The following is a 12,334-nucleotide window of genomic DNA, read 5'->3' on the forward strand; positions in this document are numbered from 1 at the left end:
CCTTCCCCTTGGTTTAGACTGTTGACTTCCCAAGCAAATGGCTGTTGTAGCAAGTGAAATGAGGGGCTGCTTTTGACATTTGCTTTCCAGAATATTGCTGTATGTAAAACACACTTTTCTAGGCTTGGAAGGAAGGAGTGAACTTGATGACTTAGTTACTCTGACTGGGTTTCTGGCTTTGACATGGGTTTAAATGCTTTTTGGGTTCGAAAGCTGTATACTTCAGTGCAGTCATTCCCATTTATAAGGGAAGCTAATTAAAGTTGTAAGAATCTATTTATTAAATGCTTCCTGAATTACTAAGCCAGGAAAGTTGGAAAAATGCATCTTTTTTATAATATCCAGTATTCCTTTCAGGCCTCAGTTGTGGTTTTTCGCAGTGCAGCAGTGAATGAGGTGCCCAATCTAAGATCAGAGAGGAACTCGCTTCATCAACTTACAGGGTTTTGCTGTGGTTTGCACTTGGCAAAAGTTTGCTGTATCACCAGTGTGATCTGAACTGCAAGTTCAAATTCAGCTAACACAGCTGTTAGGCATGGGCTCGCTATGATTTAGGTGTAGCCGGTGCCACATGGTCATCTGTGCCAAGCTCTGGGGTGAGGGGAACTCCTGCCCACCGAGCAGGATAACTGCCTAAGCTCAGGCACCTTGTTGCAAGGGTGTGCAACGAGAAGTGGTGAGATTGCCTGCTGGAAGAGGGTGCTGGAGCTGTCTTTGTAAGGGAGCTGCACAGGTTTGCAGTCAGTTCCACAGTGTGTGTTTGCAGTTCCTGCTTCAGCGCAGGGGGAACCGTGGTTAAAGCAGGTGAAGTTAATCTGTGACTGCAGCATTTCTGACCACTGCGTTCAGCAGCAGGGACTGCTCCTGGCTCACTGGCTCTCGCCAGGCTGTGATAGAAGGGGCTGTGTGTTTTGGTTGGGAACTATTTACAAGGTGCTTTTTTTAGATACCCTGGTTTAAAAAAAAAAAATGCAGTGGTCACGTCCTTTGCTTTAGTGAGTGAAGAGCTAAGACAATGGCAGGGGGCTTTGTTGAGGTGCAGCCTTTGTGGTTTTTATAATCATAGAATCATGGAATGGTTTGTGTTGGAAGGGACCTTAAAACCCATCCAGCTCCAACCCCCTGCCCCGGGCAGGGACACCTTCCACTAGAGCAGGTTGCTCCAAGCCCCTGTGTCCAACCTGGCCTTGAACACTGCCAGGGATGGGGCAGCCACAGCTTCTCTGGGCACCCTGTGCCCGCGCCTCAGCACCCTCACAGGGAAGAGCTTCTGCCTCAGAGCTCATCTCAATCTCCCCTCTGGCAGGTTAAAGCCATTCCCCTTGGCCTGTCCCTACAGGCCCTTGTGAAAATCAGAAAGCTTTGAGTGAGCATTAGCTTCAAATTTAGGAGGCAGAATGGCCACTAACTCATTAAACATACCCGTGCATTTCTTCTGGCTCCGTGTACAGCAAATACACTCCTTCCCTGGTACACCTACAACCCAGCATTACTTTTAAAATGGACTACAGAGACAGCTAATACTGATTTTCTACATGATAATTTCACTAAACTGATGCACTGACTGTTCTCAGAACAACTACTTCAGCCTATAATTTTCCGTTGGTCCTCCTAAGATGAGTTTCTGCCTCCCTTCTCCCCCTTCCTCCCTGTCGTCTTCAGCAGCACTGTTCCTCATCCCCACCAGTGTGGATGTTAAACCAAACATTGTACTCCACGATGAATCTCCTGTTTGTGATCCAGTTAGGCTTTGAGCCTGCATAAATTAATCATTTCTCAACTTAAAAAAAGGAAAAGAAAGCACCCTTGGAGAGAAACCTCATCCTTGTATGGGAGACAGTGTAAAGCTGGGTCTATTATTTCAGTTCTATAAATGCTATATAGCCCCACTGTAAGCCGTATCCCTGAATCCACGTTCCTGTTAAGCGTAAGAGCTGTTCTCCTGCATAAACTCTGCATTTATGTTGGCTTATCTCCTCTCCCTGCCCTGGCCCCCTCCCTACGGACTGTTCTGCTTTACTAACCTCATTCTCCCCTGTGTATTTTACGTTTTGCCGTGTAGGTCTTTCCCAGCTTTGCAGCCCCAGGCGGGCGTTCTCAGAGCAAGGTCCGCTCCGCCTCATCCGGAGCGCCTCTTTCTTTGCAGGTTTGCAGTGTGCTGTGTGCTGTGTGCCTAGTCTAGCCGGGGTGACACAACCGTGGGCAGTCCTAGTTTGGCCCTGGAAATAAGATTTTCATGTGCTTTTCATGGACAGCCGTGCCTGCTCTCTTACCTTTTTGGCTACATGCTTTAAATCCCCAGAGGACTGCAGGCATTTTAATAGTCCTCCTTGTGTGCTGATTTATTTTGGAAACTCACACATTTAATGATGGATTTCATATTTCTGGAAATAATATTTCACAATAGTGTGAAGCTATTTTGATCTGGACTTGTTTCAACCAGACTGTACAAATTAAAGCTAACCTAGGTTCCTTTAAAATGGACATTTCTTGCTTTCTGTGCCTGAGTCTTATTTCCATGGCTGAGTAGCTTTTATTTCACACACGTGTTTGTGAAATGTAGCACATTTAAAGACTATTGAGCCTGAGACACTTGATCTTGTCTATATGCAACTGTGAATCTGGACAGCTTATGGCTTAGCCGAACAACCAACGCACTGCTCATGATTTAAAAGTATATACTTTCTTCAAGGAAGCATTGTAAAATCCTCTTTAAATTACATATATAATACCTGAGAAAGCTGGTAGGTGAATAATTCGTGTTTTTATTGGTTTATGATGTTGTTTTTCTCTATACACTGAGTACTACCAATGTGACCAACATCCTTTTAGGATATTAAAGTTTCATTGAAAAATATCTGTGTAAAGAAGCAAAGTTCTGGTTTGCACTAAAATAAGTGCTGTGGACTTCAGAAACATGCATACAAGCTTTTCGGATGAGCGTTTTGGCTTGTTCAGCTAAGCAGCCTTTCTGGGTGATGGCCTTGTGCAGTGCTGTTGATCTGAAGTAATGAGCATGGTTTTGTTTCATTAATTACATGGAGATCTGCAAACAAGAAAGGAACTGTATATTCCCCTGCTAATTGGTATTCCTTGTTTTACAGTTCATAGCAACCCTATGGATATGCCTGGGAGGGAGCAGAATGAGGACAGAGACAGCGGGATAGCAAGATCTGGTAATGTCTGTTCCATGTATTAACCCTGTAGACTCCAAAAATACTCACTGAGACATCTAGACATCATCAAATAGTCTTTCCTGTGCTGAAATGTGCTTGTTCTGGTTTGTTATATGTAAGCATTAATGCATACCTGTATGTATACGCACAAGTGTAGGTGTCGAGGGGATTGCATTAGGAACCTCACGGAGGTAATCTCAACACCAGAGCAATTTATTAAAGCCTGCTGCAAATAAACAAGCCAAATTAAATATTGAAATGAGCTGGCAGCATTTCTAAACGATACCTGTTGTCGTCTCCTTTCTAGATTGAGGAGGATGGTAATGATAAAGCAGGAATTTGCCTCCACAACATCCCTCTCCTTCTCCCAAATTCAGGATATTGGGCACTTAGTTAAGATTGGGAAGGCTGTTAAAGGCTGTGATTAACGTTACTCCTTTCCACAAAGAATCTATTTCCTGATACTCAGGGTTGATGAGCAAGGTGCAGCCTGTATGTTGTCTATTATGTAAAGCTGCAGGACTGTCTCACCCTCGAATCTTATTAATGTTAGTGTAAACTGGTTATTTTTAGATAAGAAACACAGATAAAAAGAGAGGAGGCACTTGAGAAGCAGCACCAGTTTATCTCAAGGGGCTTCATTTAGTCGCTGGTATTATTTTCCAAGTGCTCTTTCTTCTGGAGAGATGTTTATTTATTCCTCTTGTTGTTGCAGCATCTCTTAGCAGTCTGCTCATCACTCCGTTTCCATCTCCGGGCTCTTCGTTTAACAAAAGCTGTGCTAGCAGTTACCAGCGGCGTTGGCGTCGCAGCCAGACTACCAGCTTGGAGAATGGGGTCTTCCCTCGATGGTGAGCTGGGAATGAGAATGCTGGTTCCTGCCCAAGAGTTTTCCATCATTGTCAGCTTGATTCTGCTCCTGCATACGTACATCTGCTCTCGCTGTTGCTTTCTGTGGGGTATTTGCAGAGGTGTAAGTCAGGCTGCACTCAACGCCTGATCTTTTTTAGGATCTGTTTGCTTCGTGGCATTCCGTGTTTTGCACTAACTGGGAAGCCTGCAGCAAGATGTAAACCCGTAGGCTGTACTTTTGAGGATAAGAAGCCCTAAAATCCTACTCAAAACACAAATTCTTGGCAGAGATGGGAGAGAACTAAAATACCATCTTCTGATCCCACAAACACTTTGAATCTGGTTCCAGCTTTTTTGACTGCAGGATCAGTTAAGGGTTGCTTGTCAAAAATGGCATCAGAGGTGATGATTTGACAACTCATGCAAACAACCAGTGTTTCTTGAAGTTAAATGTTCAAGAATTGAATTATACACGAAATGTACAACTTTAATCAGTGGATTACATTAACTTTCTATTTTTCATGCTTCAAGGTCTATGGATGAAAGTTTTAACTTGTCAGATGACAGCTCTGGTCCTAGCCCGGGAATTGTTAGGAAGAAGAAGATAGCAATTGGGGTTATTTTTTCCCTCTCAAGAGATGAAGATGAAAACAACAAATTTAATGCGTTCTTCTTCTCACACTTCCCTCTTTTTGAGAGTCACATGAACAAGCTGAAGAGCGCGATAGAACAGGTAAACACAGTCTCTTTTGATTCCTGCGCTTGTGTTGCTGGATGTTCCCCCCAGCGCTGTCAGATGTAGTTCCTAATGCTTATTACTGGTTTACAGAAGTGGGATCAACTTGCTGTTGCATATAGGAATTGCACCAGAGAAGAGCTTTGCTCCACAACATCTTTGGTGATGTTTCTTACTGCTTGTAAAAGCACAACATGGGGAGGACAGAACCTGCTGCATTGCACTGCAGGGACTGCTGAGAGTGAGAGCAGTCCCTGGGGCTGTGTAAGCTCCCAGTAATCCTGAATCAAGGGAGAAAAGTGCTTTTAAGGCCACCTCAACGTCCCCGTTTCAGCTGTATTTGAGTCTAATGGATCACAGGGTGAGAACCTACCTCTAGGCTATTGCAGGCTGTAAATACTGAGCTTTTTTTTTTCTTTATTTTACCCCAAAGATTGAAGTTTCAAATATGTGGTTAGATTTGCTTCAAATCTCTCTTCTACGAAATACTTAGTGGTTACTTTGCCAGGGCAATGAAAACTTTGACCCCTTTTATGCCTTGAATGATAACGACAAGCACAGAAGCAGCCCAGGCTGCAAGCATATGTGCCTCACCTGTCTTCCCTCAGATAAGAAAGTTGGCACTGGCATCATCACTTTATCACTTAAAAAAACTATTTGCATGACTGGTTGCAGGAAAGATAAAGTCAAACACATGACTTTGTTTTCCATTTTCTGTGCTTCTGCAGCTCTGCGTTACTTATCTTGTTTAATGATTGTTTTCAAGGCTATGAAAATGAGTCGCCGATCAGCTGATGCCAGCCAGCGGAGTTTGGCGTATAACAGGATTGTTGATGCCCTGAATGAATTCAGGTGAGCTGTTGTCTCCTTGTGTCTGTGACTTCAAAAGCACTCACGTCTGATTTAGAGGGATCTTAGTTGCAGCATAAGTAACTTGTATCTAAAGCCTTCTGCAGAAGTACGTACAGTGCAGGTATTGGTGATAGGAAGTCATAATCCGTGTTCTTAGATGTTGCCAAGTGTGTGTATCCATCAGGGCTTGGTGTGAACAGCACATAGATGATGAAGGTTTTCTGTGCTTTATGTGGAAAGGAAGCTCCCAGCAACCTCTTAAATTGTCTTTTATGGCCCGTTGAGATGGGGAAAAGAATTGCAAAGGCATGTTAGGGAAATCCTCCTCTAGTGTATGTTTTCCTGATGCGTGGGCAAAGCAGGACCTTTACCCTGCTCTAAATTCCTCTCTAAAGGCATTTCAGATAACCAGCTTCTGAGGAGGGGACTATCTTTGTCACACAGTAAAATGCAGCACTGTAATCTCCTGCTATCAGTACCTGCAGAGCGTCTCTGCTCAACAGTGAATACACCAAGTAACGCAGATAAGCACATCCCTGGCATTTAACTGTATTTTCTTTCCATAGTTTAAGTCATGGGGAGGGAATTAAATGAAATCCATCTGTTTCAAGTGATTCACCTCCTCTCACATGGGAGTGGCAGGGTGCTTCCTTTACAACCAGTGCAGAGCTACTTTCTAAAGACTTTATAGGAGACAGTGCTCTGATGTTATAAAAGGAAAATCCTGACTTCAGGATGTACTTTACGGAATAGCGAAGGATCCTGAGGGCTCACTCCTTTCTCTACAATCCACTTCCTACCTGAGCTCCGTGGATTAGGTGGTGTTGCAGGATGCAGGCACGGTGTATTTTTAAACTGCATTTATGTTTCAGAACCTCACCTCTGGGCAGCCGCCAGGAAGGGCAGAGGATCTGTTCTGCAGGGACAGGAGGCAGGGAAGGGAGAGCACGTGGGGCTGTGGTGAGAGGTGGATGGGATAAGCCGTGCCAAGAGAGGGAGCAGAGGGAGCTCGTGACTGCTGGGAGCCGCCAATCCTGCCCAGGGGCCCGAGACGAGTTCAGCAACTCCGCTGCCCCCAGCCCTGTCTCTCCTCCCCATTCACTCCCAGAGCTGGTTCTCAGCATTCCCACCTCCCCAGCTGTCTTCCCAAATCTTCTCCCAAACATTCCCCCTCAAGATACACTCAGCGGACTTTGCCCGATCTCCTTTGTCCTTCCAAGTTAAACAGTTCCAGAGCGCTGGGGAGGGCCGCATGTCCCGACGCCAACGCAGGAGAAATAACCCTGAACACACAGGCCAAACCCCACTTGGTTGCTTTTTCCTCCTCCTCCTCGTGGGGAAGCTCGGTGGGATGGGATGAGGAAGGCTGCTCTGGGGCTGAGGAGGGGAATCACGTCCCTGCAGATTGGCACTGTCCTGCGCTGGGATCATTCACATGACACAGCCATTGCGCAACCAGTGCTGGGAGCGTGTGTCTGAGCACCAGTTTCATGCAGAGGTTTCCATGGTGATACAAATATTGCTCTTTAGTAGCGTAACGAGGTAAATGAAATCCAGTTTAATTCTGTATAAATGAATTTCCCGGGGCTGCAGGCTTTGGTATGGCTGCTTTGGGTTTGCTGGTTTATCTTTGCAGCGGGTGCACCAGCCCATGCTCCCAGCCTGGGCAAGGTCCTTGTGGCTCGGGGTGACAGCATGTGCTGCCATCAAGAAAGGTGTTCCTGTGGCACACAACAACCACTTGCTTCTCAAAGCAATGCAATACGTGTCTGGTAGGGAGTGGGGGGAAACAGGCATATTTAAATGCTGCAGGCTGGATGCAAAGATGCTTTGGCGCAGGTTCAGCAAACCCATTTAGGCCACGATTATCTCTTTAGGCGTCTGCTTTCCCACTGGAGTCACGGGGAAGTCAGGAGCTTGAGTCCTTTGGTGAACCTGAGACTTGCGTCGGTTCCTGCCCTCTTAGCAAATCATGCTGGAGGGAAGAAGGGTGCTGACTTCAGTGGGTTGGTGTTTCTAAAACGTAATCCCGTGCTGCATTAACTCATTGCAGTCTTTGGTTTTTTGGAAGGAGAATCTTCTCCTTCCTTTCCCCTCTCCTTTTTCCTCTCTCTACTCTTTCCTCTCCTCTATTCTCATCTTTCCCCTCTCTTTTCCCATCTTCTTTCCCCTTCTGCAAGGGGCAAGCAGCTTCTAGGCTGCTTCTGCAAACTGATGCTGTTGATAACTCTGCCCTCAGTTCGGTGCTCAGCTCCAGGCCTACCCTTATATCACTATTCGCTTTACAGCAATTCTGAATTTTCTGAAGCACTGCTGGATTTAGCTATTAACACTTCATTTGGAGGCTTAAAGCTCTCCTTGGCTGTCAGCTGTGCAGACACATGACTTATGAAATAAGCTACTGTACTTGCATAAACATTTTGGCTCCCTCCTCCCCGAGGCCAGCGCAGCACATTGATAATGCAGATTATGCATCTCGCTAATACCTGTGTGCAAGTGCACAGGCTGGCAGGGGAACACTGAGCACAGGGGCCGGGGAAGCACCTCTCTGCTGTCTGGCAGCCAGATTGGATCCGGGTTTACGCCAGTCATTTGTAAGCAGCTTATGCTGCTGTGAACCCAGGGGTGCTCAGCGGTGCAGGCTGGCCTCTGTGCCCCGCTCCGGCACTCCTGCAGTGACTATTACCTTTGTTTTCTTCTTTTTTAAGGAAAAATCGTCTTTGGAAGGAAAGAATGGGGTAGAGAGCAAATGCATGTGAGTTCATCATAGAATACAGACTGGTTTGTGTTGGAAGGGACCTTAAAGCTCATCCAGCTCCAACCCCCTGCCACGGGCAGGGGCACCTTCCACTAGAGCAGGTTGCTCCAAGCCCCTGTGTCCAACCTGGCCTTGAACACTGCCAGGGATGGGGCAGCCACAGCTTCTCTGGGCACCCTGTGCCAGCGCCTCAGCACCCTCACAGGGAAGAGCTTCTGCCTCAGAGCTCATCTCAATCTCCCCTCTGGCAGGCTAAAGCCATCAGGAGCTGCCCAGCACTGCAGGTCAGAGTGTTTCCCATAGGGTGGAAGGGGGCTGCAGAGGGATGCTCTCATCCATGTTCAGTCTGTGCAGCACCAGGGGATGTGTCTCAGACTGATACTACAATCCAGGACAAAGGCTGGGAAGGTTTGTGGTGTGTCTGGGTGAGGAGGGAGCAGCACAACACCCAAGCCACAGCCGTGCCGTGTACCTCGGTGCCATCTGCACCCACAGAGCAGACAGACCCCAGCGGGTTTGCAGGAAGGGGTTTGCTCAGGGCTTCATTTTCGCTTGGCTGCGCTGGGCTTGGTTTGGTTTCAAGCTGCTGTTCAATGCAAAGGTGTTTCCTGAGGAGGTTCCCCAGCCCCTGCTGCACCATCACTGGTGCGGAGGTGCCCCTCAGCTGCAGCTGGAGTTCAGCCCCCAGATATAAACCATTTTAAATGCGCTGGCACAGGGTGCCCAGAGAAGCTGTGGCTGCCCCATCCCTGGCAGTGTTCAAGGCCAGGTTGGACACAGGGGCTTGGAGCAACCTGCTGTAGTGGAAGGTGTCCCTGCCCGTGGCAGGGGTTGGGACTGGAGGAGCTTTAAGGTCCCTTCAGCCCAGCCCAGTCTGTGATTCTATGAACCCTCAAACGAACTGATTCTATCATTAACTGAACTTTCCCTCACAAGCTGCCGCTGATGCTGGGGGGTGGCAAGCAGAGGGGGCTGCTTGCTCCATATGCTGAGGGGGGTTAATCTGTTTTTTAATGATTGTTATTTTTCAAATCCTGTTGACTTCCCCATCGTGTTCTGGATATTTTTGTTGCCTTTTTTCCTTTCCTTTTTCCCTTTTTTCCGTCGGATTTTTACTTTGCGTTGTCGTTTCTTTTCAGGCTGTGTTTCTGTTCCTCTCCTCGCTGCAAGCAGCGGTTCCCCCTGCCTCTGCCATGCTGGAAAGCAGCTTAATCCTTGCCCTTGGTTTGTGTGGCAGCGCTGCCGGTGCGGGCTGGAGGGTTCCCTGTGCTGCAGTCACATGCCTGCTGGCCCGCGGCCAGGGCAATCTGATCTGGGGCTGAGGAAACACTATCGGCCGCAGATGCAGCCAGGGTTACCAGAATAGTAAATAACAATCACAAGACTCGGGCTATCTGTTCAACGAAAACAAATACTTTAAAATGTTGCCTTTAGGACAGAAGTAGTTTCTCTTTTTTTATCAAAACAGCCGAGCTGCGAGAGGCTGGGCACGGGTTAGTTTGCACAGGAAGGAGAAAGGAGCTTTGTTTTGTGTTATGTGATTTATCTTCAGCTTCTGAGGTCAGCTGTGGCTGGGGGGTGTAAGATTTGATACTTGTTTTGAGCTTTGAAGTGCCTGGACGGGGGGTTTCTCCCTTGCTTTGGGCCTCTTTAACATCCACTCCAGTTAATGGGCTGTGAACAGGAACCTTTCCTTAATAATCCCACCTCTAGTGCTGCTCTGAACTGGCCCGGCCAACAGCAAGCCCTTGGGGGGCTGTGGGGCTGGTAAGCACAAGGAGAACTTGACTTTCCCTTCTCCAGCCCACTGGCTGTTTCTGGCTTTCCGTATCATTCCTCTGCCAGTGGAGCATCTGGAAGTCTAACCTTTGGGGAAGACGGGGTTGATTTTGGCTATTGTGAGCACGCAGGATGGATTTTCATAGAATCCCAGCCTGGTTTGGGTTGGAAGGGACCTTAAAGCTCATCCAGCTCCAACCCCCTGCCACGGGCAGGGACACCTTCCACTAGAGCAGGTTGCTCCAAGCCCCTGTGTCCAACCTGGCCTTGAACACTGCCAGGGATGGGGCAGCCACAGCTTCTCTGGGCACCCTGTGCCAGCGCCTCAGCACCCTCACAGGGAAGAGCTTCTGCCTCAGAGCTCATCTCAATCTCCCCTCTGGCAGGTTAAAGCCATTCCCCTTGCCCTGTCCCTACAGGCCCTTGCCCAAAGACCCTCTCCAGGTTTCCTGGAGCCCCTTTAGGCACTGGAGCTGCTCTAAGGTCTCCCCTTAAGAAGCCTTCTCTTCTCCAGGCTGAACAAGAGAAAATTGTGTTGAATGCAAACTGGTACAAGAAGCAAGGCAGAGAATGCCACTGTCCCCACAAACCCCATCTTCTTGAGCAGCCCCAGTGACTGTGGCATGGTGCACAGTCACCTTTGCTGCCCTCTGGAGTCCTGTCACCACACAGCTCTTTCTCCTCTGCCGTGGAACCACCATGGAGTAACTCCTTCCTCCGCTGAGCACCCTTGTACCGTGGCTGCCGTGCCAGGCTCACCTTCCCGAGGAGTTTCCCTTTAAACACTAAACCACGGAAGATTTGGCAGCTGCTGCTGGAGTGTGTTTGCCCGACCTGCACCGTCACTGCCTTACTGCTGCAGGGGTCTGTAAGTGTTCAGACCGACGTATCCAGAGAAGATCTTGAGAAATCAGAGGCGGTAGTAGGGATAATCGTGTAAATCTTTGTCTTGTAAAGCCAAAATACCTCTTCTGGAAATAGTGCATTTGGAGAACAGGGAGAAACCTGAACTGATCCGTCACTTCCTTTGTTGTTTTGGGTTATTTTCAGGCTCACGTTTTTGCTGTGATGAAAATACAGGTTCCCATAGTGTCATAATGTAGGCACTGTACTTCAAACTATAATTGGTTTAGATTCTAGAGGAGTTTAACAGTAATCCGAGGGGTTTTAATCCGGTGTTTTACTGCAGAGCCAAAGTTTTAATAACACATTTACTGTCCTCTGTAGAGTAACACAGGATGTGGGTAGGTGCAGAGTCCTTGAAGCCACAGGGTAACTGTGACTCTCAAATGCCGTATTTAATGCTGAAGAAGCAAGCTGGACCCCTGCTCTACAAATCCAACCTGTGGGGAGTTTGGCCTAGAGATACACCAAGTTTTGAAAGCAAGAAGGAAGTTGAGGTATTTTGATAAGTCAGATACACATAAACCTGCCCTAGTCGTAAGTCAAGCAGAACTATAGAAGAATTACGTGTTTTGAATGAAATAGAGAGAAATCAGGGAGATGGCAACAACAAATCCTTCATTTCTTCTCCATGCAGAGCAGGGCAGATACCGACTTTGGACAGTGCATATTACTGTGTTTGGGAGCAGCTTAGGTAGATGTGTGAAGAACCTGTGAGGCTGAACACTGTGGTGGAACGGTGAATTCGTACTGTCTAATGAGCATGGTTTGGGTGATGGTTGATGAGAGAAACTTCATTTCTGATAGAAATGTCAGCTGGAACTCACTGTTGAGTAAATCCTTTGAGTTGGGGTCTCTGTCTTCGGGGTTTTTTGTTTAGTCTTAAGGATTTTGGGGTTTTGTTTTCCAGAACAACTATTTGCAATCTCTACACAATGCCACGGATCGGGGAGCCTGTCTGGCTTACGATGATGTCAGGGACACCGGAGAAGAACCAGCTTTGCCATCGCTTCATGAAGGAATTCACTTTCTTGATGGAAAATGCTTCTAAAAACCAGTATGGTGGATTTCAGTTTTTAAATGACCCTTGTGTTTACGCCTTTTTATTTCAAACCAGTTTTTGAATCAGGTTTTAAAATCCTGGTAACCAAAGATTCCAAAGGCCATCCATAAACACCTCCTTTTTAAAACAAAAGTAAGGTATCCCATTAAACGCCTGCTTCCCTACAGTCCTCTGCATCTTGGTAGAGGCTGAACGCTTGAAACATGTCCATAGGA

General features: G+C 47.2%; 1 protein-coding gene across 4 annotated transcripts in view; it reads left to right on the forward strand.

Annotated features, from left to right (window-relative positions):
* FNIP1 (folliculin interacting protein 1) overlaps positions 1–12,334 on the forward strand; it is a 67,413-nt gene that overhangs the window by 43,689 nt on the left and 11,390 nt on the right. For 3 of the 4 annotated variants that reach the window (XR_003994211.1, XM_030504974.1, XM_030504975.1), the window contains exons 7-12: positions 2,063–2,146; positions 3,105–3,176; positions 3,892–4,027; positions 4,560–4,761; positions 5,531–5,616; positions 11,967–12,113. Coding sequence is in view for 3 of the 4 variants with exons in the window: in XM_030504974.1 (XP_030360834.1) it covers positions 2,063–2,146; positions 3,105–3,176; positions 3,892–4,027; positions 4,560–4,761; positions 5,531–5,616; positions 11,967–12,113 (727 nt within the window). In the remaining variant the exon portion in view is untranslated. The remainder of the gene's footprint in view (positions 1–2,062; positions 2,147–3,104; positions 3,177–3,891; positions 4,028–4,559; positions 4,762–5,530; positions 5,617–11,966; positions 12,114–12,334) is intronic. The other variant, XM_030504976.1, reaches the window with a different exon arrangement.

The sequence above is a fragment of the Strigops habroptila genome, chromosome 12 (genome assembly GCF_004027225.2).
Source record: "Strigops habroptila isolate Jane chromosome 12, bStrHab1.2.pri, whole genome shotgun sequence".
Lineage (NCBI taxonomy): Eukaryota > Metazoa > Chordata > Aves > Psittaciformes > Psittacidae > Strigops > Strigops habroptila.